Source organism: Eumetopias jubatus, unplaced genomic scaffold (assembly GCF_037043125.1).
Source record: "Eumetopias jubatus isolate StellerSeaLion01/CBP00866 unplaced genomic scaffold, mEumJub1_p1.0 scaffold_9, whole genome shotgun sequence".
NCBI lineage: Eukaryota > Metazoa > Chordata > Mammalia > Carnivora > Otariidae > Eumetopias > Eumetopias jubatus.
This window is the reverse complement of record NW_028274815.1, coordinates 129,307,378-129,331,297: the sequence shown is the minus strand read 5'-3', so window position 1 is coordinate 129,331,297 and position 23,920 is coordinate 129,307,378. Positions and strand designations below refer to the sequence as shown.

General features: G+C 52.6%; 1 protein-coding gene across 10 annotated transcripts in view; it reads right to left on the bottom strand.

Moving 5' to 3' along the window:
• Window positions 1–1,044: 1,044 nt before the first annotated feature.
• SLC9A8 (solute carrier family 9 member A8) overlaps window positions 1,045–23,920 on the bottom strand; it is a 68,328-nt gene continuing 45,452 nt past the window's right edge. For 6 of the 10 annotated variants that reach the window (XM_028125250.2, XM_028125251.2, XM_028125252.2 and 3 more), the window contains 6 exons: window positions 16,928–17,044; window positions 14,342–14,424; window positions 11,631–11,742; window positions 8,410–8,630; window positions 6,077–6,223; window positions 1,045–5,245 (listed from right to left, as the gene is read on the bottom strand). In XM_028125250.2, the coding sequence (XP_027981051.1) occupies window positions 5,138–5,245; window positions 6,077–6,223; window positions 8,410–8,630; window positions 11,631–11,742; window positions 14,342–14,424; window positions 16,928–17,044 (788 nt within the window). In that variant the 3' untranslated portion in view covers window positions 1,045–5,137. Of the gene's footprint in view, window positions 5,246–5,390; window positions 5,575–6,076; window positions 6,224–8,409; window positions 8,631–11,630; window positions 11,743–14,341; window positions 14,425–16,927; window positions 17,045–23,920 lie in introns of all 10 variants that reach the window. The other 4 variants (XR_003612590.2, XR_003612589.2, XR_003612591.2 and 1 more) reach the window with 4 other exon arrangements.

The window sequence follows — 23,920 nt, the reverse complement described above, 5'->3', positions numbered from 1 at the left end:
ACTTGGGATCCATTCTCCTTTTACTATCAGGACAGTCTGCTTGGCACGACTCCATTGCCCAGCGTCCCTTGCAGCCAGTGGCAGCCTGAGAAGATTCTGCCAGGGTCCCCATCGTTCCACTGCCACCTGTCATCACACTCACAAAGTTTTATTATGTAGAGAAATCTTTCTCTGAACCCAGGTCTCTTCAAAGGTGGAAAAGGGAGCCGATGAAGGCAGGCCACGTGTCCCTCACACCCAGCCTTGGCTCCCCACCTGGCTCCCTGCCTGACCCCGGCACGGTCTGGGCACCTGGTTTCGCAGCGCAGGTACAGGTAGGGTCCCAGGTGGGATATATTCTCCCCACTTCCTTCTTTGGCTGGGGGAACGGGAATGGGATGAGTTGCAGGGTTGGAAGGAACTAAGGGCCAGCACTGGCTTCCCTGCCATCAGGCCCAGGCCTGGGATCAGGACAGGCTGCCCTACCTGCTTTCGCTTTCTATTCCATGTATTTCTTTTTTTGTCTGTGCCTGTTACCATAAGCAGCTTTGGATGCCTTTTGGAAGAATGAGGGGGTAAAACTAAACGGAGGCTGCAGGCTTCCCACGGAGAATGCCACCACCACCTTCCACCAGAGACTCCTGCGGCTGTGTGGCTTCAGAACCTGGGGATGGACCCGTGTGTTCCTGCTTCCACAGCTTGGCAGGGGCGCATGGGGGCTCATCTGCAACCCTAGGCAGCAGGAGACCAGCAGCCCAGGGAGTCCTGGGGAGGATGGATTCCTGGCACCTGCAGGTGGCTGCAGCTGTGGGCTGGCTGGAAGCTGGGCCTGTGCTAGACCCTTCCACTTGGCCTCCCGTGCTCCTCACTAAGGGGCAAGGGTAGGAATAGGCCCAGGCCTGCCTGATCCGAAGCCCACTGCACGGCTCAGGCAACACGTCTGCTGCTGGCGGCCCCACCCCGCCCCCTCCCCCCGAGTCCGGTAGGTGGTGACACAGAGCTGAGTCCAGGAGTGTGTGACCCATGCTATTTGCCACCTGAACCAACAAACACAGAAACTGCCTCTGATCCAGCAGCATTCACTTTTATTTCTAAATAAGTATCCAGTGACATTACAGTTTTCCAGTCATTTCTGCATTCTTGGCAGAGTCCAGTGAAATGAAGCGGGGGCTCCAGCACGGCAGCTGCGGGTACCCTGTCCCGGACCCAGCCCCTCTGAAGCCCCATCCCGAAGAGCAGCAAATCATTTCTCAGGAACCAGGACCTAACCAACACCTCAAAACTTACATGGGGGAGGACAGAGAATAAGCCTGACCTTCCTAAAGGTCCTTAAAACAAATAAAAAAGCAGTACTTAAAAAACAACCCTTCATTTTTACAAAGAAAATCACTTGGAAGAATACAAAGAGCAGATCAAGCTTGGCCGGGGCCGCATCGGAGACCTTGTCCCAGCCTTGGGGGGAGCCACGAACCTCGGAGCCCGGCCGCGAGGGAGAGCGGCAGAGCAGGCCTGGGGCTTCCAGAAGGGACTCTTCCGCAGGGCCTACGTCGGTGACAGGTGCGCTTGCTCTTGCCCGGCGGCTCACACACGGACCAGTCAGCTCACCGGTGAGAGGGCGGGGAGGGCCAAGAAATGGGGTGGCCCCGGGGGGACTGTCAAGCCGGCCTTCTTTGGTCTCGTGGCCAAGGGCAGTGGAAGCTCCGGCACGTCCAGCTCCGCTTGCGTGAGACAGCAGGCACCGGGGTGGAATCCTCTCACTGGGGCCGTTTTCGTTTAAGACAGTCCTGGCTGGGGCTTTGGAGACCGAGGCGCTGGGAGCACAGCGCTTCAGGGCGCGGGCTGCTTGGGAGCATGGGTCGGGGTGGGTTTCCTACACCACCGGCCGGCGGGAGACACGTGGCAATGGCGGGGGGGGGGGTGGGGGGCGGTGGGTGCCCTTTCTCTGCGTTTGAAGCCCGAATAATGGCAGATCATTGCTGCCGATTCTTCCTTGCTCTTGAAGCACGGCCCAGCTCTGAGGCTTGTACCTGTGACATCCATGACTTAGCTGGGAAGCCGGCCACCACCGTGCGCCACCCTCACTCGCTCCACCAAAGCGGAAGCGGCTGTGGCCAGCCGCCGAGGACCCTGCCAAATGCCCCGGCCCCTGTGCGCAGGTGGACCTGAGACCTCACAGGGCCAAGTCTTGCCGACGGCACCTCTGACATAGGTTTCAGGGACAGGAGGATCCCCGCTCACCCATCTTTCCACACTTCACTGTGCACCAAGGAATCTGCAGGCAAACCAGGGCCTCCCTAGGCCGACGGGGGGTACTCCGGGGCGGCCACCATTCTGGGCCAGGCCCTGCCCCTTGGCCTTCTGTCAGCCAAGGCCTGGCCAGCATTTCCACTGTGAAGCAAGGTAGCTGGCCTGGGTGCGGGAGGTTTTCTTGTTCTCCCCTCGGGCTGAGTGTCTGAGCACCCGACCATGGAACTGAGCCACCTTCTTTCTGCCTGGCCCTGGCTCAGCCCAGCCTAAACCCTGATCTCTGGGGACCTAGGACAAGCCAGCTCCTTTCCCTGTCACGCCCCACACCGCAAGCCTCGGGGTATGGTTGTTCCCAGGAGTCCTACAACGACAGGGCGGCAGGGGGAGCCTTGGGTGTGCGGCTTGTCACCACATGGCTCCCCAAGACCAGCACGTCTTCTGAGTTCACTGGCTAGCCGTCCAGCTTCCCCACAGGCGCTCACACACTTCAGAGCCTTCACTGCCCTCCGAAGTATGACCTGGTCTATGTGCTACAGCTCTCCCATGGCCTAGACCTAGAAGGAAATAAATCTGTGGGAAATCGTAGTTATGCTGAGTATTTTTTTTTTATCTAGTAGGCATTTATTGCCCCAAATAGTAGAATTATTAGGTATGTTAAGGTAGACAGCAGCAAATTTCTGATTCTCAGGCAAAGACACCTGAAAAAAATCCACCAGAAAAATATATCGCCATGGGCTCTGCCTGTGGCAAAGGTGAAGAGACAGACCTGAGGAACACGGGTTGCCCCTGTCCCCGTGGGAATGCGCTCCAGCCCACCAAAGCTTCCCTTCAGCAGGGGGCAGAAGAGGCTCACGGGAGACCCAAGCTGGTGCTGGGACCTGCGAGGAAAGGTGCCCCCTGCCCACTAAGCCAGGCCTTGGGGACCTTCCACCTTGGGGACTCGACTACAGGGTCATTTTCAGGTCTCAGCTAAAAGTAGGAGGCCAGGTGGGACCTGGTGACAAGGGGCAGTCTGAATTGAAAAGATCCTGTTTTCACTGCTTTATCTGTGAATTCATAGCCCCCGCCCCACCAAATTTTCTGGTAAACTATTGAGTTTGCCATGCAAGTTACACTTCTGAGCTCAGATCCTGAACTTCAAAGGAGAAGGTAAATGACTTATGGATTGGGGAACGCTCTAGTCAAGACCTCACCAGGTGTGGACAAAGGTTCCCTCCCTCTTTGACCTCTTCTCTTACTTTTCCACTAAAATTAAGTAGGAAATGATGGAGACCAGAATTATGGATGGTATTACTCCTCCAAGTGAAGGTCTTAGGTGGAGTAAAATACTCCTATTTGGCTTAAATTATGGGGTTAAAGTGGGAGGTTACAAAAAGACAACTGACCATATTTTAACCCTATCAAGTACAGATTTACTTTTCATGCATAAAAAGGAAACCACGTGCTTCCTGCCTGACCGGCCTCATACTTCGGGGAAATGGGTCTGGCCTGGTGGGCTCTGAAATCAGTCCTTCCTGAGAGACAGAGCCACGCTGCCTGAGGCAGAACAGATGGAGACGTATGTGCTGTCAGCCCGGGGCCTGTGCTGGCCCGCCGCGTCCCTCCAGAGAACCACGGACATGCACATGACGAATTAAGCCACCCCAGGCAGCGACCCCGAGCCACCTAGGGGAGTTGCCACTGGCCCTGTGGCTTGCAGGGACGAGGTTTATTAAGGGCAGGGGAGGAGCGGAGGCGAAAGTCAGTAACTCCACTCCGCCTGGACATGACCGGCAGCTCCTCACCCTAGGTAGCCGGGGCCAGGCCCACAGGGACGGGGCGGGGCGTGTGAGACGGAAAGAGCACGTACAGACGCTCTGCGAGCGGGTCCTGGGCGGGGGCGGCTGGGGAGGAGCACACTCTGGCCCCGGCCCCAGGGCTCTGGCGAGCTGGGACCGGAGCCGGGACCCGAGCCGGGAGAGACCTGGGGCAGGGAAAGAGGAAATGCTGATTAGCAGTGAAGGTGGCAGCAGGCGAACAGTGGGCATTAGGAAATGGGGCCTCTGGACCAAGGAGGTCCACTGAGCGGGGGAGGTGACTGCTAGGCTCTCACTGCTTTGTCAGAGGGCATGAATTAAAACGGAATTCAGACAGCGGATGCAGGCCTCCGCAAGCCCTGTAACTCCTAGCTTCTCCCTCCAGAGGGCGCGCTCACCCCACAGAATAGGCTCGCTCACCCCGAGAAACCCAAGGATGCAGGCTTCCAAGGGGCCTGTGTGCCCCTGCTCCGAACCAGCGTAAACATTCACACTACTCCCAGAGGAGAGCAGTGGCCGCTTGTCACTCAGGGGGATGGCCTGCAAGGTCCCAGGCGGAGGTAAAGGAAAAGGTCACTCGGTTTTTCCTTCTCAAGCAACATCACAAAGGGGAGCGTGAGGTTTCCCAGATTCCCGAGCCCGCTCCTTGGGTCAGAACTGCTGCTGCTGAGACCAGAGGCACCTCGATGACCAAAGGGAAATGGCGGCTGGCTCCTCGCGCTGCTAGAACAGGCACTCCCGTGATGAAGGCCGTGGGTGGGAATGGCAGAAGCTGCAAGCTCCCCCAGCTCCCCAGCAGCCCCGCTCACGGCAGGCTCCACAGCGGGGCATGGCCTCTCTTCTCAGGCCCCTCAGTCCAGCAGAGGACTCTGCACTCTGGCCGCAGAAGCGGAAGGAAGGTGTACCTGGACAGCTGTTCCCTCCGATCTGCGGGCTGAGAAGGGGTCTGGCTCCGTTCAGCCCGGGGACATGACCTACTTCAGAAGTAGACAGCCGGCTCCGAGAGCCAGGGACGGCCTTCACTTCCCGCTGCTTCCATCTCCCCTGAGGAGGCTGCCACATGCGAGCGTCCGTCGCGGGAGCCGCGAGGAGGCCGGACGGGGCGCCCTGCTCCGTCACAGCAGCTCCTGCTCGTCGTCTTCGGAGCCGGAGGGGCCCTGGCGCACCTCCTCGTACCACTTGTTGGTGAGGGTTTTCATCTGGATGCGCCCGTGGTGGAGGTCCTGGAGCAGGAGACACAACCAGGGCCTCGTCAGTGGGTCTGGGTCAGGGCCGAGGGACAGGGGAGCTGCTGTGTACCTCGCGGGGGTGTAGGGGAGACGGGCCAAGGGGCACGTGGCCACAGGCAATTTCCAAGTGCTAACCAACCAGCTCAAGCTGGGATTTTTCTCCACGGGGGTGAAGAGAACAGGAGGCGTCACTCAGAGACAGCAGCAGGAGGCTGGCTGGTGTGATGTTAAAAAACAGGGCTCTGCTCCCACCTCTGCCGTGTCTTGGCTGTTTGACCTTGGGGGGTTACTGCACCTCTCTGGGTCTCGGTCTCCCCAGCTGTCTGGTGAGAGAGAAGCTGCAGCTACGACACAGGTTGTTGGGAGGATGAAGCGAAGCAAGAGAAATTCCCACGCTGACAGCAACCGTGACTGCCGGGGCGGGAACATGGGCTCGGAAATGAAGTGACGAGACTGGGTCATCCACTGTCGCCCAGAGGCCAGCAGTCCCCGGAGGGATGGAACACGAGCCCTGAGCCGTGGGCCACTGCCTGAGGCCCCGGCATGTTTGAAATTTTCAGCTCAGATTCAGTAGCCGATCAATGTCCTGCGTCTATCATCCAGGAAAACCCAACTGTGTTCACAAGTCTATTATTAAACCGGCACTAAAAACGGCAGTGAAGGAAAAACAGCAGATGCCGAGTTCCACAGCATATCCAGCTGCCAGCCTGGGAAGAAGGCCGAGCCTGGCTGGCCCCACCCCCACGCACCCCCTGTCAGCCCCTGCAGATCCTGGGGGAGGGAGACCGGGGACCCCTAGCCATGTGGTGCGCGCCGGTGTCCCACCTCCTGAGTTAGCCGCCGCGTGAAGAAGGGGTTCAGGTACTTGGCGTCCAGCCACACAAAGCCTTTGAGGTCCTGCCGCCTGATGTAGTGGGCTTCATACTCCTCCTCCGTGAGCTCCGACAAGTGCTCTGACTCGATGGTGTTGCCCTGTATGGGGAGGGAAGGTCGTCCGAGGGTCATCAGCCGGCCTCTTCCAGGGCACACACACTGCCCCCCCCCCGCCTACCCAGCAGCCACCTGTGTCCCCAACCCTAACTGTGCTTTCGAATCAGTGCAGGGCATCTGTGGGCAGCAAAGCAGCTCCTGGGAGCCCACAGGGAGGTGGGAAGGTTTATAAAAACGTGATGGATACCCAGGAATAAATCAGAATTATGAATAAATCAATTTATTTGTGGGCTGGGGTTTGGTTTGTAAGCTTTCCAGGTGATTCTAATGGGCAGGCAGGACTGGGAACTGCCATTCTGGGTGATCTCATTCGCAGCAAACTGAACAAGGGGGGTTCCTTCTGTCATTTTTGCTGGCAGTTGCACTAGCTGGGGTTCTGCTCCAGGCTGGCGCTGGCCAGCCTGTCAGTGTGTGTGTGTGTTGGGGGGGGCCATCTTGGGGGGAACTGGAGAGGAATGAGAGCAGCTACCCCGTGGCAGGGCAGGTCTGCAGGGGGAGGAGGTCTCCGGTTTACAGGGTCAACGCCAGCACATCTCCAGGCCCCAGGCCCAGAAAAGCCCCACGCCCTGCAGGGACGACCCAAGGCCACCAAGGTGTAAATGTAGCATCTGCCTGGCGGCTGGAGGAGCGGCTCTGAAGCCACAGCTAAGTGGTCTCCACTGGGGGCCTGGGGGTGGAGCGGGTGCAGGGTGTGGGAGGGGGCGGGGAGAATCACCTGGAGGGCTTATGAACCCACAAAATGCTGGCCCCCCCCAGGCCCACCTGCAGAGTTCTGATTCAGCAGGTCTGGGATGGGGCCCACTAATTTGCATTTCCGACAAGTTCCCAGGGATGCTGCCGATCCAGGGACCTCTACCTTGAGAGTGCTGATGGAGAGCGTGGTGGTGAAGAGCACAGACTATGGAGTCCGTGACCCCTCTGTGCCTCAGCACTCTCGTCTGCAAAATGGGGATGAGCAGAGAGCACCTGCTTCCTGTGGGTTATCAGGGCAACCTGAGACTGGTGCGAGGAGAGCACAACCACAGTGCCCATGCCGCAGAAAACATTCCCTAAATAGCAGCTGCTCTTCCGCTGGGCAAGCATCCTGGTTCCGTGGGAGCCAGGCTTCAGCAAGCATGGCTGCGGGACCCGCAGGGCAGCGGCACCTGGCAACCTGCTCAAAATGCAAATTCTCTCCGGCCGCAGCCCAGACCTGGGAAGACCGGAGCCCTCCACTGATTCTGCCACCCTCTGAAAGGTCTGAGAACCTGTACTGGGGCTGTTGTTAAGAACAAAACAGAAAGTTGGGGGATGGGGGTGGCTGGAGACGGGCCTCTGAGAGTGAGAAGGTCCCACTGAGCCAACCCCACCCGTGATCACCCGCCTGTGACCACCCGAGGGCTTCCTCCCAGCAGGGCCTTGGCTGAGACACGGGCCAGGGCCACACACAGGCCCGAGACCAAGATCCGGCCAGACCCGAGCTCCCCAGTGGGAAAGTGGGCTGTGTCCCCGTCACTGTCTTCCGGTTGAGGATTTCTCTGCTTTTCTTGACAATAAAGTTACTGATGGCCTCAAATAAGGGAACTAGAAAAAGAGGCATTTCTAGAACTGGGGGTGGGAGGGCGGGGGCGGTGCCGGAAGGTGGGCTGAGAGGCCAAGGCCAGCCTCTGCTCCTGTCAGGGAGCCTGGCTCAGCACAGGGGGCCTAAGTAAGGGTCAACACAGGGCAAGGAGGCCACCACCGCCGCTGACGCCCGGGACAGACAGCCCAGCAGGGGCAGCCACAGGGGCAGGAGGGTGGCTGGGAGGAGGCAGGGATCTGGGAGCCTCCGGCTCACTGCAGCTGGGCCCTGGACACCTCGCTTGTCTGTCCTTGGGGGAAGGCACCGCAAGCACCTTCCCCTCCTCAGGCCCCCAGCAGGAGGCCCTCAGTAAATGTTGTCGGGGAGGGGGATGACGTGACTTTAAAACCTTCCACAGGGTGATGCCAGGACAGCCTGACGTGGGTCCGCGCTCCCACTCCACGGCCTCTGTGGACAGACAACCCACAAAGGGCCGCAGAACTCCACTTCAACTTCCTCCTGAGTGTGTGTAGGTGCCGAGATCCTCAAATCGTGTCTCATTTCCCCACTTCCCAGCTGCGGTGGAGACCAAGCCCCTGCCCCCGCCCCGGGCCCCCGCGGCACCAACCATCTTCTCGGTCTTGCTGAGGTTGACGTCCTTCTTGCTCCTGCGGCGCGCCTTGGCGTCCTCGATGTCCACGAGGCGGATGAGGGGCATGGTGCTGCCGCCCAGCAGCAGGATGGTGAAAAGCACGATGATGATGGTGGTGGTGCCGATGAGCTGCCGCTTCTCCATGGGCTCCAGGTCCAGGTGCAGGCTCAGGGCGTAGGGGATGGCCCCCCGCAGGCCTGGGGGCAAGGAGGGGGGTGAGAGGAGCTGCGTCACTGACTGGGAGCCCTGGGGACCTGGGCCCAGCCCTGCCTCACACCAGTCGAATGTTCTAACACATCCTACTGTGGAGGGTGAGCGCCTCCCGTGGGGCTCTGGGGTGTGAGAAAAGCAGGCTGCAGAGAAGTGGGGTCTGACCACATCCACTTCCACTTCACGGGGTGGCCGAGTAGGTCAAATGAGGTGACCCGTCCAGGCCATGAAGCACCAGGTGTGTGTGCGTGCGTGCGTGCCTGGGGACTTGTCCAGCCCAACGCTCACATTTTAGAAATCCGACAGCTGGTGCAGACTGAGCCATCCCTGTGCGTGTGGCCAGGCCCGGTGCTAAGGGCTCTGTGTGCACAATCTCACTGGAACTTCACAGGGCGGCTGGTAAAGCAGGGCCTACCATTCTCCACCACATGCAGATGAGGAAGCGAGACTGAGGAAAGGATGCATCTCCCGGGGCCACACAGCGTTCCAGGCAACAGCAAAGAAGGCGATTTATCCAATGGCCCCTTGTTTCTGAAGATGCTGCTCTTAAGCAGCTCCTGGCCGCACCGACAGGCTCGGCGCTGCTCTGCTGCGGGCCAGAGGCTGCTGAGAGCTGCATCATGGCGTCTTCCTTGCTTCTGGTTGTGCTGCCCTGCATGGCGGCTGGCTGGGCTGAGGGGCTGCACTGAGCTGGGAAACAGCACTTTCTGGGGAACGTCCCGGCTTGCCTGGTGCCCCACAGAAGGGAACAGGTGGGAGACCCCAGACAAGGGCTTGTGCCATGGTGAGCGCCCGAAGAAGGGGAGAATGGGGCAGGGCACACGAAGGGTCTGACGAGACATGGAGGCTGGAGCCTCACGGAAGGATGGGGGTCTGACTGCAGCGGCAGTGCACACCCAAGACGGGGACACAGAAAGGGGACAGAATTGAGAGAGACACGGAGAGTGGAAGCAACAGGCCACAGGGGTGAGTGGGAGGTGGGGTGGCCGGGGAAGGGAAGGGCACGGACGACGGCAGGGTGTCCCAAGAGGCTGTGCTGCACGGTGGTCTGGGCGTGAGGTCTGGAGTCTGGCTCCTGGGGTCACCCCCCGGCTCCCTGCTTTCCCCCAGGCCTCTCGGGCCGAAGTGACAGATTCAACTCCACCTCTCCACCTGTCACACGGGACCAGAAACAGGGCCTGCCAGGTCGGTGGCCGGAGGACAAAACGCTCGGCGCAGGACAGCTGTACACACAGCAAGCGCTGAGTTAGCCGCGCCTCTGCTGTAACCCACATTCTGTTTCCCGTGGAAGGGGACGTGGGCAAAGAAGAGGTTGGGAAGGAAGGTAAATTCAGTCCTAGACAATGAGATCTTCACAGTGTCGAAGGAGGATTTAGACACGAATCGAGATCTAAGAGCAAACAGCTTTGGGAGTGTGGGAACTTGATGGACGTTGGTGCCACAGGGATGGGTGAGCTTGTGAGAACAAAAGAGCAGAAGCAGGTCTGGGGCTGAGTCCTGAGGATGCCAGTGTTTGAGGGGTTGGTAAAGGAGGAGGGGAACCTGAGAAGACCCAAAGGGAAGGAGGGCAACCAGGAGCATGGCCTGGAGGCCCAGGGAAGAGGGTCTCCAGGCAGAAAGCAGGTCGGTGGGAAGAAGGAGCTCAAAGCCGTGGAGGTGGACCGGACAAGGGCTGCCCCATGCAGGTCTTGGCTGCAAAAGGTTGCTAGGTGACCCGGGTAAGGCCAAGTCCAGGCCCATGAACAGGAGGTGAGGAAGAAGAGAAAACAGGGGAGGACAGCCCACTTAAGGAGGTCTGGCTGCAATGGGAGATGGGAAGCAGCTGGAGGGGGTGTGCGGAAGGGATTATGGTTGAAGTTGCTGGTTTTTTGCCGGGAAAGAGAAGAATCTTCAGGAGTTTCAATGATGATGTCTCAGTAGAGACAGAGGTTGAGGATCCAGGAAAGAGGGTGAACATGTGTGGAGAGAGAGCTTGGGATGGCCTGGAACATCAACAGCTGGGACCAACAGCTCTTCACTTCAAAACAGCACCCCCATTCCCCACAGAGGTCTCTTATCATGCCTGCCCCTCCCAAACTGCTCACAACCATGTAAAGGATCTGATATATCCCTTAGATTGTGAGATTTTTAAGATCTTGGATCAACTACTTTACAAAAAATTTTTTTTCTCGTTGGCAAAAAAGATTGAGAAAGAAGTTTCTCTTGCTAAACATTACATACATACCTCACACACACATACATATGTATATATTTTAAACAAGGCCTTTTGAAAGAGGAGAGAAATCTGCGAGAAATGTACAGATACGCTGTTGGATAGAAAACAGCTTATAAAGCATGTTGCTATACCCCGACCCACACAGAATATTTTAATTATAATATTTAAATAAGAAAGTACAAAGAACTGGATGTATTGCTCAAAAATAAATTTAAAGATGCCTAAGGATCCAGTTCGTCAGGAGCCAAAGATGAAATCATTCCTATCCTTTAAAGAGTACAGGAATTTGCACAGAAACTGAAAATGTTCCCAATCAACTCTCAGAACTCTGAATGAAAAGCATATCCGAACCTGGTCTGTAGCACGAAAGAGTTTAAACTTGAACCTTTTTCTGAGCCCCTCACTACGTACAGGCAGGTGCGGGCTGCCCCCTGCGCGTCCTGCCCCGGACTGCCCGTCCGTCGAGAGGAGCGCGAACAGGACAGGAAACCTTGGCTCCACCTGTCATCACAGGAACCCAAGCAAGTCCTTTGCCCTTGAACCTGGGCTTCCTCATGTGTAGAAGAGACGCGCACTACCCATTTGTCTTGCAGCACGGAGCCTGTGAGGGGCACTGTCTGTGAGGGACTTGCCCAAGGCTGGTATGGTTTTTGCCTTATGAGGGGTGCCTGGTTTCAACGCGCTCCAGCAGAGACCACACACGCTCTCTACGCTGTGTGTGCCCTTAATAAGAGCTATTTTCCTTCCAGTGTTCATTCAACAGTGGACTTACCGCTAAACCACATGATGAACATCATCTTCGGTGTGATTTTATGATCACGGAAGAAATTCAGGAGGTAGGACAGAGGGAAAATGTTCACTGCTCTGCCAAACAGTACCAGCACCTGTGAACAGCGACAAACTTTTGGACAGAAACCTCCGGGCCTTCAAGCTGAAGCTTGTTGAAGCTAACCCAGACCTTGTGACACGCCCGTAACAAGTGCAGCCTTACCCTTGGCCATGAAAGACACGAATGACAGTGCGAGGCAGAGGCCCAGCTGGGGCGAGCTGCTGGAGATGCTAGTTTCTGAGTCTGGGAGAGGATCACACCTTGTACATTATGTTTCCGTAGCCAGGAAGAGAGGACCAACAAGGTATCAAAGCCAGCTTTAAGCTGTGACAGAACAAAACCAAATGCCAAGAGGCCATGCCGAGGTGTCCAGGGATTAACTTAAGGGCAATCTCACTCCTCCAAAGGTGCTCCACTGTGGGACGGGCCTGCGCTAATCATTCCCAATGGGCTAGCTCTGGAGAGACAGACAAGGTGTTCCTGCCTCTCCCGTAGCAACCCCCCCGCCCCCCCGCCCCGGAAAGGAGGGATGATTGAGAAGGGCCTACACACAATGCTGCTTGTAAATGCTGCTCCCCAAGCAAAAGGAATGTGTAGGTAGGTTCTGGAAGGAGGTCACATGCGCCCTGCCTGGCCGATTGCTTGCCAAGGCTTTTGGTTCCTAACCATCCCCAAATTTGGCCTAACAAAATATAGCTTTAGGTAAGGTTTAAATCTTATCTAATTGGATACCTAGAACTACTTATTAATTTACTCTTTTTTCATCTCAGTTCTCACCATAACTAACGTAGTAATATGTACACAACATACACATGTACATTCGGCAGGCTCTAAGTTTATTCTTTTAAGAAGCACAAATTGAATGTGCTTTGGACTGTTTGCCTTGGATGGTCAAATTAACAATGGCTCCCAATCATCTAACATTTATGTATCGGACAATGTGCCACGCATTTTATATGCATTATATCTTGTTAAATTTAGATCCCTGCAATGCTCTTATTACTGGTATTACTGTCTCCATTTTAGGGAAAGTAAATGGAGACAGAGAGAGGTTAAGGGACTGGTCCAAGCTGACCCAGGCAGGAAGTGGGGAGCCATGCCCCAAACCCGATTCAGCCCCCAAAGCCTGTGCCCTCGACCACTGAGCGAGTCTGAGGTAACCCATCTGAACAGCAGGGGCCATCTCCGGGAGAGGCAGGGCTGGCCTGCCTGTGTGCTTGGGGGAGACAGAGCCCCCACTCCAGAGCATCCTCTCATTTTCCTTTGGCTCCTAGCCCACGGCACAGGGAGCCACCTCCTTGCTTCACCCACTGAAATCCTATCTTTGATTCCCTCACTTGTGTTTCAGGTTTGACCAAATGTGGCCCCTTTGACCCAGTGAGCACACTAAAGACTATTATACTTTCTGTAAACAACTTTTGCTATTCTCTTTGTCCTGAAACCTGAGTCTGGAGGACAGGTAACAGTAGCAAAAGCAACGAGCTCCTGCTGACTGAGAGGTGGAAGCACCCATACTACAAGGAGAAACATCGTTTCCCTTAGGGCTCTTTTTTAGCTCCTCTGTGCCTCAGTTTCCCCACAGGCCAAACAGGTAGGCGTCGCTGGTTTGCACATGGTAGGTGACAGTGCTAAAAAAAAAAAAGGTCTGCCTCTCAATAGCTGGCTTCTGTTAAGTGGCACTGGTTAATAAAAGTTAATTGAAGATGAATTATGATAATTGAGCAACAGTAAGGCGTGCTTCTCATGTGTCTTAAATTAATGGTGGATTTTAAAAGGACAAAAAAAGATCAAATTAGGGATTGCAGTATGAATCAGCAAGTCAAGTGTAAGTCAAGCTTACACTGAGGGATGAGAGACCTGGGAGCACCAGCCTAAATGCCCACATGTTAGAAGCCATTCATGTCACTTCCATCTGATGCCTGAAGAAACTGCCCCTTTGCTTTAAACACTAAACATTTATTCCCCTCCATTCCCCTCCCCCAAAAGATTTGGTTCTACTGTTTTAAATTAATTAATTAATTTTTTAATTTGTCTCCTCTTACTGCCCGGAGTCCAATGGTAAGTTTCCCAAACCTTCACCTGGGATGACTGTTCTGGGTGAACCTCTGGAGAGGTAAGTAAGGGTCTGGTAATCTTTACTTTAACAACCGTCCAAGGTCATACTCAAAAATGGACACATTTGAAGAAAACCACAGTGAGAAGTATGTGCATTATAAATTGTTCAGAAAAAGTAGAAAACGAAAAGAAGTCATCCCCAATTCTACAATCGCTGTGAACATTGTGCTATATTTTTTACATTTTTTTTTTTTTTTTACGCATGATGCTTTTACATGTTATGATCAATTATGCGTTCAATTCTGAAAGCTGCTTTTACCATCTAACATAGAAACACAGAAACTTGTACTTTTTGGAGAAGACCATAACCTTTAAGGCCATTTACAATTTAAAAAGAAGCAAAACATTCTTTTCCAAGGATATTCATTCACTTACCCTTTATCGTATGTTTGTGATTCTTTAACAAAAGAAACTTTAAACAGAAGAGTGTCTATGTAGCTGTTGACCTTGAGCAGTTAACAGTTACATAAATGAATCCAGAACATGTGGTTATTGATCTACCAATAAGTAATTAAATAAAAAACAAGGAAAATACTTACTATGCACCAGATGACAAAGGAAATTTCAAACTTGTGAGGGAAACTAAAAATGGACAGGCCAAGAAATGCAAACACACATGTTTCTGAAACAAACCAAAGAATGGATTATTCAGCCCCAACTATTTTCTTCTGACATGGTACTCGATCACTAAAGCAAGCCAACATTTCACAGTGAGTCAGAATCCACTATAACACGTTGCTTATTTTCTGAAAAATCCTGCTGCACCCAATGCCTTGGTGGAGACTGTGCTTCGATTTGCTCGTTTTCTTCTATCACATAAGCCACACGTGCTTGCTTTTTCAGAATCTCCTCATTTAACGATCCAGCTGTCAAATACCCATGCAAGTAAATACTCTCCCACCGGGGAAGATGATAAATATATGAATCTGCCCATTTCTCGAACAGTCATTAGCAAGGATCCCAACTGCAGCAAAGTGGCAAAAATTCAGAGCAAATGACTGCAGGTACCACATAACTAGTGTGAAAAGGGCCCTCGGTTAACTTCCTTGCCAGGGCGACCAAAGCTAAATGAGTGACTTCACGCATCTGATGCTGCCACAGATTTGGAAGACGGGCTTGTCCCCACAGGATCTGCAGGAAGAGGGGTATTTCCAACCCTTGGCTTCACTCCACAAGTCAGAAAGAGTCCGACACCTACTCTCTGGGCAAGCAGGTGCTTGTGTAAAAGCACCGTATGAATTGCTAGCACTAGGCTCCCTGTTAACACTGTGACGTCCCTCAGAATAGGCTAATAATCAGGGAGACAAGGACTGTATTTTAAAATAGTTGAACATGATAAAACAGAGAGGCTGTTTTAAAACACTTCAGGGGCGCCTGGGTGGCTCAGTGGGTTAAACCGCTGCCTTCAGCTCAGGTCATGATCCCAGAGTCCTGGGATCGAGCCCCACATCGGGCTCCCTGCTCATGCAGGAAGCCTGCTTCTCCCCTCTGCCTGCCACTCCCCCTGCTTGTGCTCTCTCTCTCTCTCTCTCGCTATCTCTCTCTGTGTGTCAAATAAATAAAATCTTAAAAAAAAAAAACCTATCTATTAAAAAATAAATAAATAAATAAAACACTTCAGCCATGTTCTTCTCTAAACATGTATCTTTTTAAAACAAGTCTGCAAGCTGGATAGTACACACACCCTTCTCCTTGAATTTTTTTCTTATCTAATAAACATTTTTGTGATTTTTCCAAATCAGCTCGTTTAGAACATACTCAGATCTATGTTATGCTTTTCCCGGGTGGCATAAAATCCATCATATCAGTATGTCATGGCTAATTTAACAAATCCCGTGTCAATGGACACTAAGGCTGTTTCTACTGCTGATATTACCAGTTACAGCAAATATCCAGGCTCCGTTCCCGAGGGTAGCTCTACTGGGTCAAAGAGCACACGGCTTTGAAACCCAGCCTGATGCTGCAATGACTCGCCACAAAAGATGGCATCGGAGCCTGCGCCTGTCAACGGGGCCTGCTTCCCATATGCTTGTGCTGGAAGTGGGTATTAGCAAAACTGAGACATGCCAGTCTGATGGGTACAAAATAGTTGGGTGTTTTGCTTTATATCCCTTTAATTGTGACAGTCGGGCTCAGAGACCTTAGCTAGGACTTTGTGAGTGGGGAGCTGTGGAAAAAAGACCCCCTGGACCAGGAAGACACAGACCTGGAATCCAAACTCACTTCTTAGCCATGAGCCTGTGGGCAAGTCATCTGACCTCTGGGTACCTGAGCCCCCTTGGCTGCGGAAGGAAGCCTCTGCGCGGCCCACCCGGGTCGCCTAGCGCATGACAATGCAGAACCAGTGCTGGAAAATGAGATGAACCCCACCGCAGCACCAGGGAGATGCTGCTGAGGACAGCTAGGGCACGGCCACCAGGAGGCCGACGGAAGGGGACCGTGGGAGAGCGCATCCTTCGCTGCCAGGTATAAACCAGGGAGGAGGCGGGGGGTACAGCAGCGTGTGGGGGAGCAAAAGCTCACACTGAAACTGCTTAACAGAAAGAGTCTCCATGGTGGAGCCCGTCCAGCAATGACAGGGCTAGCACACAGGCACGCGAGTTACGCCCCTCGAGCCACTCTCGGGGAAAGGGGCCTGTGGACAAGTTGGGAAAAAGCTGTAACGCTGTCCCCTTCTCAGCAACTCACAATGTGCGTCAGCTCACGGTGCTCTTGCAGCCCCCAAACTGGAAGTGTGTATCCCCCAGGATTTTCCAGACTCTTGTTTGACTGTGGAGTCTTGTCTCACCTAACCCTCACTGATGCCAGTGCCAGGGGACACATTTTTGGAAATGTTTACCTTTTCAAACTTTACAATGTTTAAAATGTATCGGTCTCCAATGTTCATGTTTAGTAGTTCTCATTATTTTTGGTCTTAAAATTATAGGAGTCCAATGTTCCAGAAAGTTATCAGGAGTTAGGTTTATGTTATCGAATTTGAAAGCCAGAGTAATAAACAAAGGATAAGGGAGAGAAGCATCTGGCTCTAAGGAATTCTGCTGCCTCTCCTGCCAGGGAAAACAGGGTGTGGCTGAACGACGGGCCGTGGGTAGGCCCGCGCGGGACCACACAGAGGCAGAACTCACCGCACAGGAAGGCCACGGTCCGAAGGGTCTGCTGCATGAGGATCTGGGTGACCGGGGACAGGTTATGGTGCGTGTAGTGTGACATCACGATGCCCGAGAACAGGATGGCCATGATGCCTGGAGAAGGACAAAGAGGCAAAGCACACAGACATGAACAGAGCAGAAAAGCACCTGCTATGTGATACACAAATAATATCGCACATTTTCTACAAGTCACTGGGCCCTACAGTGGTACATGTTTTCAGAAAAAGGAAAAGAAAGGGGAAGAAAGTACTACCTGAGGTCTCCCAGAGGCCGCAGAGAAATGCTATGGGGCCCCTGTCTCTGGCAGCTTCCTTACCGGCTGGGTGATCTTGGGCCAAGCTTCATTCCCTCTCCAAGCCTCAGCTTTCTCATCTGGGCAGTGGGACTAACAGCACCCTCTCTGGACCCGTCAGGAGGGTAATAGGGATAAGCCATGTACATTGCCCACCACAGGCCCCGGGCTGAGCAGATGCGAGCTGTCACTGTCACCCACGGATGGAAGGGGTGCAGGTGAACCACTCTTGGGGCAGAAAGGGAGCGTAAGAATCTGGATGTGGAGAACGGGTGGATTTTTATTTACTTTTTTTTTTTTAATTTTCCCTTAATCACCACGAGTTCCTCTTATAAAGAGAGGAGTGACTAAAAAAGGATCTGTGTCTTTTCCTGAAAGCTCTCCACGTGAGTCTACACTTCCTGCTGCTCACTCAGGATTGATCTCTGCATGGCCCACCGCCCCTAATCACTCCCAAAGTGCTTTGCACAGATGGGTTAGTTACCTCTCAATGCTGCCCTGCCTTGGCAGCAGGAAAGGGGCCTCATTTTCACGTAAGGAAGATGAGATTTTTACAAACTCATTAAATAAGCTGTAAAAATGTATGGATTACAAGCGAAAATTCGTAAGCAAAATTGTAGCTCACTCCTGCCACTTCGTAGAGACAGGGATGCCTGGCTGACTCTCCATTTGGAAAGGGTGAAAACCACCCACCTGCATCGGAGCCATTTCAAGGGCTCAGCTTGAGGTCTCAACGATATGCCCCACCCCACCAAGGGCAGGCCCGCCCCCTTGTGTGAATGGCAAATTCCTGTGTTCTTTCATTCTTCCCTGCTGAGGAGGCTGGCCAGGAACATTCCAGCAATGCTTCCCAGGGGCACACCTGACAAGATGGGATAGGGAAAGGAGAGGGCAGGCTTTCTGTGATCCTTGAGGGCACCGGGAAGACTATAGCTCATGAAACGTTGTGAACTGTTGCTCTGCTAGATAAGAATGCACACACCAGGACCTCCGGCTGTTCTCCCAGTATGATCCTGCAGGCACTGGGGGGGACTCCCCCCCCCCCGCAGCCCCGGACTGCTGACCCTTCCTGACACTGACACAGAATACAGGGAAGGCAGAGCAATGTGAGACAGAAGGGAAGAGACCAGAACCTGAGACTGGAACCCCATCGAATGGCAGTGGGGCAGCTCACACCGGCTCAGCCCAGGCCCGTGATGGGCACTGCACGTGGCTTAGCCTCACGACCCCGACGGTTCCATGAGGGGGTGCTGTTAGTCCCGGTGTCCAGATGAGCAAGCTGAGGCTCAAAAGCAGCATGGACACACTTCAGTTTTTATGGACTTGATCCTTAGCATCACCGTCCAGGGCGAAAAGTTCCTAGCTTCTGCACTTCCAAAGGGTTTTCTCTCACTTGTTCGCTTTGAGAAGGGTGATCAAGTCACTGGCAAAGCTGAGACCTTAGAGTTCTTACCTTGATGTAAAAGTCAACCCCAGAGGTGCCTGAGCCACGTTTAGGCTGTGACACGAGTGGCCTTCCATCAACACTGTTGTCCCGCCCACAGGAGTCCCAACACGAAATGACCTCTCTGGAAAGCTCTGGGAAGTCAGAGGTGACAGTGAAAGTTGCCTCGGGACTCAACACCAGCACCCACTGCCGGAGTGCCAGGGAGCTTTCCTGCCCACCCTCCGGTGCATCCTGCCTCAGCGCTCTGCAGCAGGGGGCAGGCTCAGTGCAGGAGGGGTCTGGCTGGCTGGGTCAGTCTGGTGCGCTAGGCCAGGGCTGGAAACCCAGAAGCTTCAGGAGCCGGACAATAAAGAAAAAAGAAGGGTGACCAACATGTGGGCGAAGAAGGCAAAAGCCCATCTATAAAGTTCTGCCCGCAGCCCTGTGGATGGGAGACCTAAATGCTGACCAGTCTTCCTTCCGGCTTTTGGAGAGATGCCAGAAATGTTTCTTATGGGAAATCTCCCAGCTTTTAATGACGGCAAATAACTCAAATGTTAACAAATTTTCTGTACAGATAACAACCGCCCTCTGGAGGCTGAGTTTGGACCCTACGAACAGCCAGCCACCACCTTTACCCCAGGCTAGTCTGAGGTCAGGGCATCTCTTGAGTTCTGGGGGCTAAAGCAAAGAGTCAGCAGCATCAGCAGTGGATGCAAAAGCCTGAGGGACAGCTCAAGTGTCTGCCCTACGAGCCCTCCCTCAGCAAAGGTAGCTTCTCCAAGCTTCACCACCACCCAGACCACCCTCATCCACTATAGCTGCCACCACACAGGCTGTGAAAACACCGATGGGTAAATGGTGTGAACAGGCTCACTTGTAGAGCTAAAAGGCATGGGTATTTTATTTTATTTTTAATTTATTTTATTTTTTAATTTTATTTCTTTATTTGACAGAGAGACACACAGTGAGAGGGAACACAAGCAGGGGGAGTGGGAGAGGGAGAAGCAGGCTTCCCGCCTAGCAGGGAGCCCGATGTGGAGCTTGATCCCAGGACCCTGGGATCATGACCTGAGCCGAAGGCAGACGCCCAACAACTGAGCCACCCAGGCGCCCCTCTTTTATTTTAAACATTATTTATTTATGAGAGAGAGAGAGAGATAGAGCACAAGTGGGGGGCAGAGGTAGAAGGAGAGGGAGAAGCAGACTCCCTGCTGAGCAGGGTTTGATCAGGACCTGAGCCAAAGGTAGACGCTTAACCGACTGAGCCACCCAGGCGCTCCAAGGCATGGGTATTTTTAAAAATGCCCTATAAGGAAGAATCCCTGACACATGTATTTCTTCTAGAAGGCAAAATCATTTGAGGAAGTAGATAACAGTGCACCAAAATGGTCATCATCAAGGAAGGAAGGAAGGAAAGAAGGGAGGAAGGGAGGAAATCCATTTCTAGTTTCAGTTAAATCCACTATTTTAAATGTTACAAACAATGATGATGAACAGAGACTCAAGTCCAAAGGCAGGTGAAGGGTGTCTATTGTGGTATAACTTCCACTGTATTGCACCTTACTGTGGGTAAAATATGATGAACTTCCCGAAGGCTGGATCAAAGCACAGTTAGTTTTGTTAATTACCTTAAAATAAAACTATTTTGCTATAAAACACCCAGACTCAGAGGTATAGAGTCAGAGACTCTCCATTCACACTGCCTTGCCCCAAGGGAACTACTTACTATTAACAGTTCCCCATATAGGCCGCCAGTTCTTTGCCCATGCTATAACAAAGCTCATCTGCCTTTAAAAAGCACAAAATAGGAGGATCACATTATGTATGCAGCATGGATTACCAGTAGAGGGATTTTTAAAGGGCCTCAAACACTTAACCTACCTTTGCACATGTAACAGAAACCCAATTCCTTCCTGGGCCTATAGAACCCTGCCGACCGGGGCCCCTGCCCCTCTGTCCTAGCCACACTGGCCTTCTTGCTCTTCCTGGAGTGTGCCAAGCTCCCTCACGGCGATCTGGACACTGAGCACTGCTCAGCACTGCTGCCTCAGGTCCTCCCTTGGCTGGCTCCTTCTCACCACACAGGTCTTAGCTCAGGCACCACCTGTTTGGGGAGACCTTCTTGACCCCCTACTGCATGATGCATCTGCCCCCATGCCACTGTCACATTGCTCTGATTTCTCTCCTTCCTGTCACTTCTTCACTACCTGAAATTACCGTGTGTGTTTGCTTACTTGCTTGCCATCTTTCTTTGGCAGGTGGGAACCTCATCTGGTCTTGTTTACTAAGGACAGCCCCAGTACCAAGGACAGTTCTTGGCACAGGGTAGACATTTAATAAGTATTTGCTGAATGGATGAATAAATGGTTTTCCAGTTTTTTTTTTTCCTTAAAATTTGGCAATATATCTTAAGAGTTCTTTCCATGGCAGCACAAATAGGTCAAATTCATTTATTCGGTGGCTGCACAGAATTCCATACTGAGAACCGACCCAAATGTACTTCATCTTTCCTAGCATTAGTGGCTTGCAGGTTTTCTCCCACAGTCAGGGCTGCAAAGGAACCCCTGGCTGTGCCCCTGAGCTCGGGAGAGCTGCAGACCAAGCTCTACCTTTGGCCCGCATCTCCCCCACCTGACACAGAGGTTACGTCCCATCCTCTGTGACTCAACATGACAGTGTGTCGCTCTGCCCCAATCGCCCTCCCTCAGCCCACTGTTGGCTGAATTGGCAAAGGTGGGGTCTAGTCAACCCTGAATCTTCAGAGCCAGAGGGCAAAGTGGCCCTTGAAACTGGCCTCAGTGAAAAGACCAGTTAACACGGACAGAATTCGAACAAAGATTCTGAGAATAGCTAACACTTACTAACTCATAATTAGGGGGACTATTTAATTTGCTGTTGAAACCAGGATGTCTGTGAGTGAAAGGGGGTGTTGTTAATACATGTTGGGTGTGTTAGGGCCAGCAGGACGTGTCACCCCAGCATGCCTCTGTCAGGACTCTTACTCGCATCGTTCCCTTTAACCCTCAACCACCGGCCCTGGGGTGGCCCTTTTAAACGTCTATTTCATAAGAAGGAAGTGGATGCTCAGAGTGGTTAAGTCGACTGTGTGAGGTCACACAGCTAATGAGAGGCGGGGCAGGGATTCAAACCCTGGTCTGTCCGGCGTCCTTAACCGCTGTGTCCTAAACACGTGATTCAGAGGACAGCACCCTGCCCCATGTTCTTGGTAACTGCTCACTCAGTCCTTTGCGACAGGAAAAGTACAGCAGGAAAAGGAAGGGGGGTAGCAAACACCACCTTTCCCGCTGTACTCTCACAGCGGGACTCGAAGGTCCTCCAACACCCCAGCACTATCCTACCCTTGTCTGAAAACCCTGTGTGACAAATATCCCAAAGACAAACATGGGCAGAGCCCAGCCAACTGCCCAGAGGTGGCCGAGCATGCTCTTGGCTCGCATGTGCTGTCTTTGGCCTCACTGTCCACTGGCATGTTTAGCAAAGGCCCTCAAAGAAGTGAAACCCTACAAACAGAAAACACTGCTGCTCTGAAGACAAGAAAAACACTCCCTGGTTTTAATCACAAATTCCAAATGGATGCATGAAATGTATCTTTGCCACCAGGTACTCAGTGTTCATCTCAAAGGGGTGGGGAACAATTTAGAAAAACAGAGGTAAAAATAGCCAGGCTAGAGCCAAATGACTCAAAGGTAATGTTTATGTAAGTGCCAAAATTCAGGAAAGATAAGAGAAGGAACTCGATGGCAGATACTGGGATGAAATTATCCAAGAGAACTGGCTTGGGAACAAATCAAATTAAGAACAAACAAAACCATGACGTTTACAGAGAGTTCTCCAGTGAACATGGCCAGAGTCCTCTCTGCTTCCTCCTTGGCAGGATCTGCTCACCGAGTACCCGCGTGTAATTCTAGAGAACCATCTGCGGGGAAGGAGAATTCTGCTCAACAGAGTCATTGCAAACCACTGGGGACTTCCACTTTGCTCTGCAAACTGCTATCCTGCCATAAACAACTAGAAAACCTGATCGAAGATATGAAACGAAACTTCCCTCTGACGCTGGGTACTGCAGGGTAGGGCTGTCAGAAGGGAAACATTCCTGACAGAAAGGAAACAAAGCGGCCACTCCTGCTCCAGGCCCCGGCCTAGCTTACTGCTCAGACAGAGCTTCCGGGCTGAGGCTTAGGGAGGGGAACTCCAAACCCCAGCCCAGCAGAGTCAAGTCTAGCTGAGAAGAGGAGACAGATGACAGCCGAGGGACCTGAAGCAGCCAGAATGCCAGAGAAGGGGGGCTGCACAGAAAGAGAGCTCTGGAGAGCTACCATAGTGTCCCCTTGAATCTTGCATTGTGCTGATCTGTACACGTGTGGGGTGAGATCCTAAGAGGCTAGGGAGATGATTACTAATAAGGAACAGGCCAACAATTCCCGAAGCAGACACAGGGCTGGGAAGTTTGTGTTCCCACAGGCCAGAGTGGGGTGACCTTGTAATACAGCAGCAGACAGGAGGTAGAGTCCTTGGAAGGGCACTGCATTACTTCCTAGGTCTACTCCAGACCTGCTGACAAAGTCTGAGAGTAAACCTCAAAAGGATTAAACTGATGTCAAGAAACTTGGATACACGACAGAAGAAAATCCAAAATTCTATGAAGAATATAATAAAAGCCAGTACTCAACAACATAATGAAGTTTACAATGACTGGCATTCAATGAAAAATTAATAGGCGAGCAAAGGGCAGGAAAATAGGACCTATGAACAAAAGAAAAGTGAACTGACAGAAAAAGACCTAGAACTGACGGAGATGATGGAATTAGCAAATAAGGATGTTAGAGCTGCTGTTATAAACATGTTCCAGATGCTCAAGAATGTAGAGACAACCATGAACACGGTAAGGAGAGAAATGGATGATATAAAAACGGCCTAAAGGGAACTCCCATGGACGAATAATACACATTTGAAGTGGAAAATAAGCTGGATGGGACTAACAGGCGAGTGGGCATGGCAGAAGAAAAGATCCGTGAACATAAAGTCAGAGCAAGAGAAATGAGCCAAAGTAAAGCAGAGACAGAAAAAAAAAAAGATGGAAAAAATTTAAAAAGGCAAAGTGTATTACGGGATGATAGAATGCTGTCAATCATAATTTCAGTAACTGGAGTCCCAACAGAAGAAGAGATGGGAGAACAGAAAAAAGTGTTTAAAGAAATGGGTAAAAATTTCCCCAATTTGGTGAAAA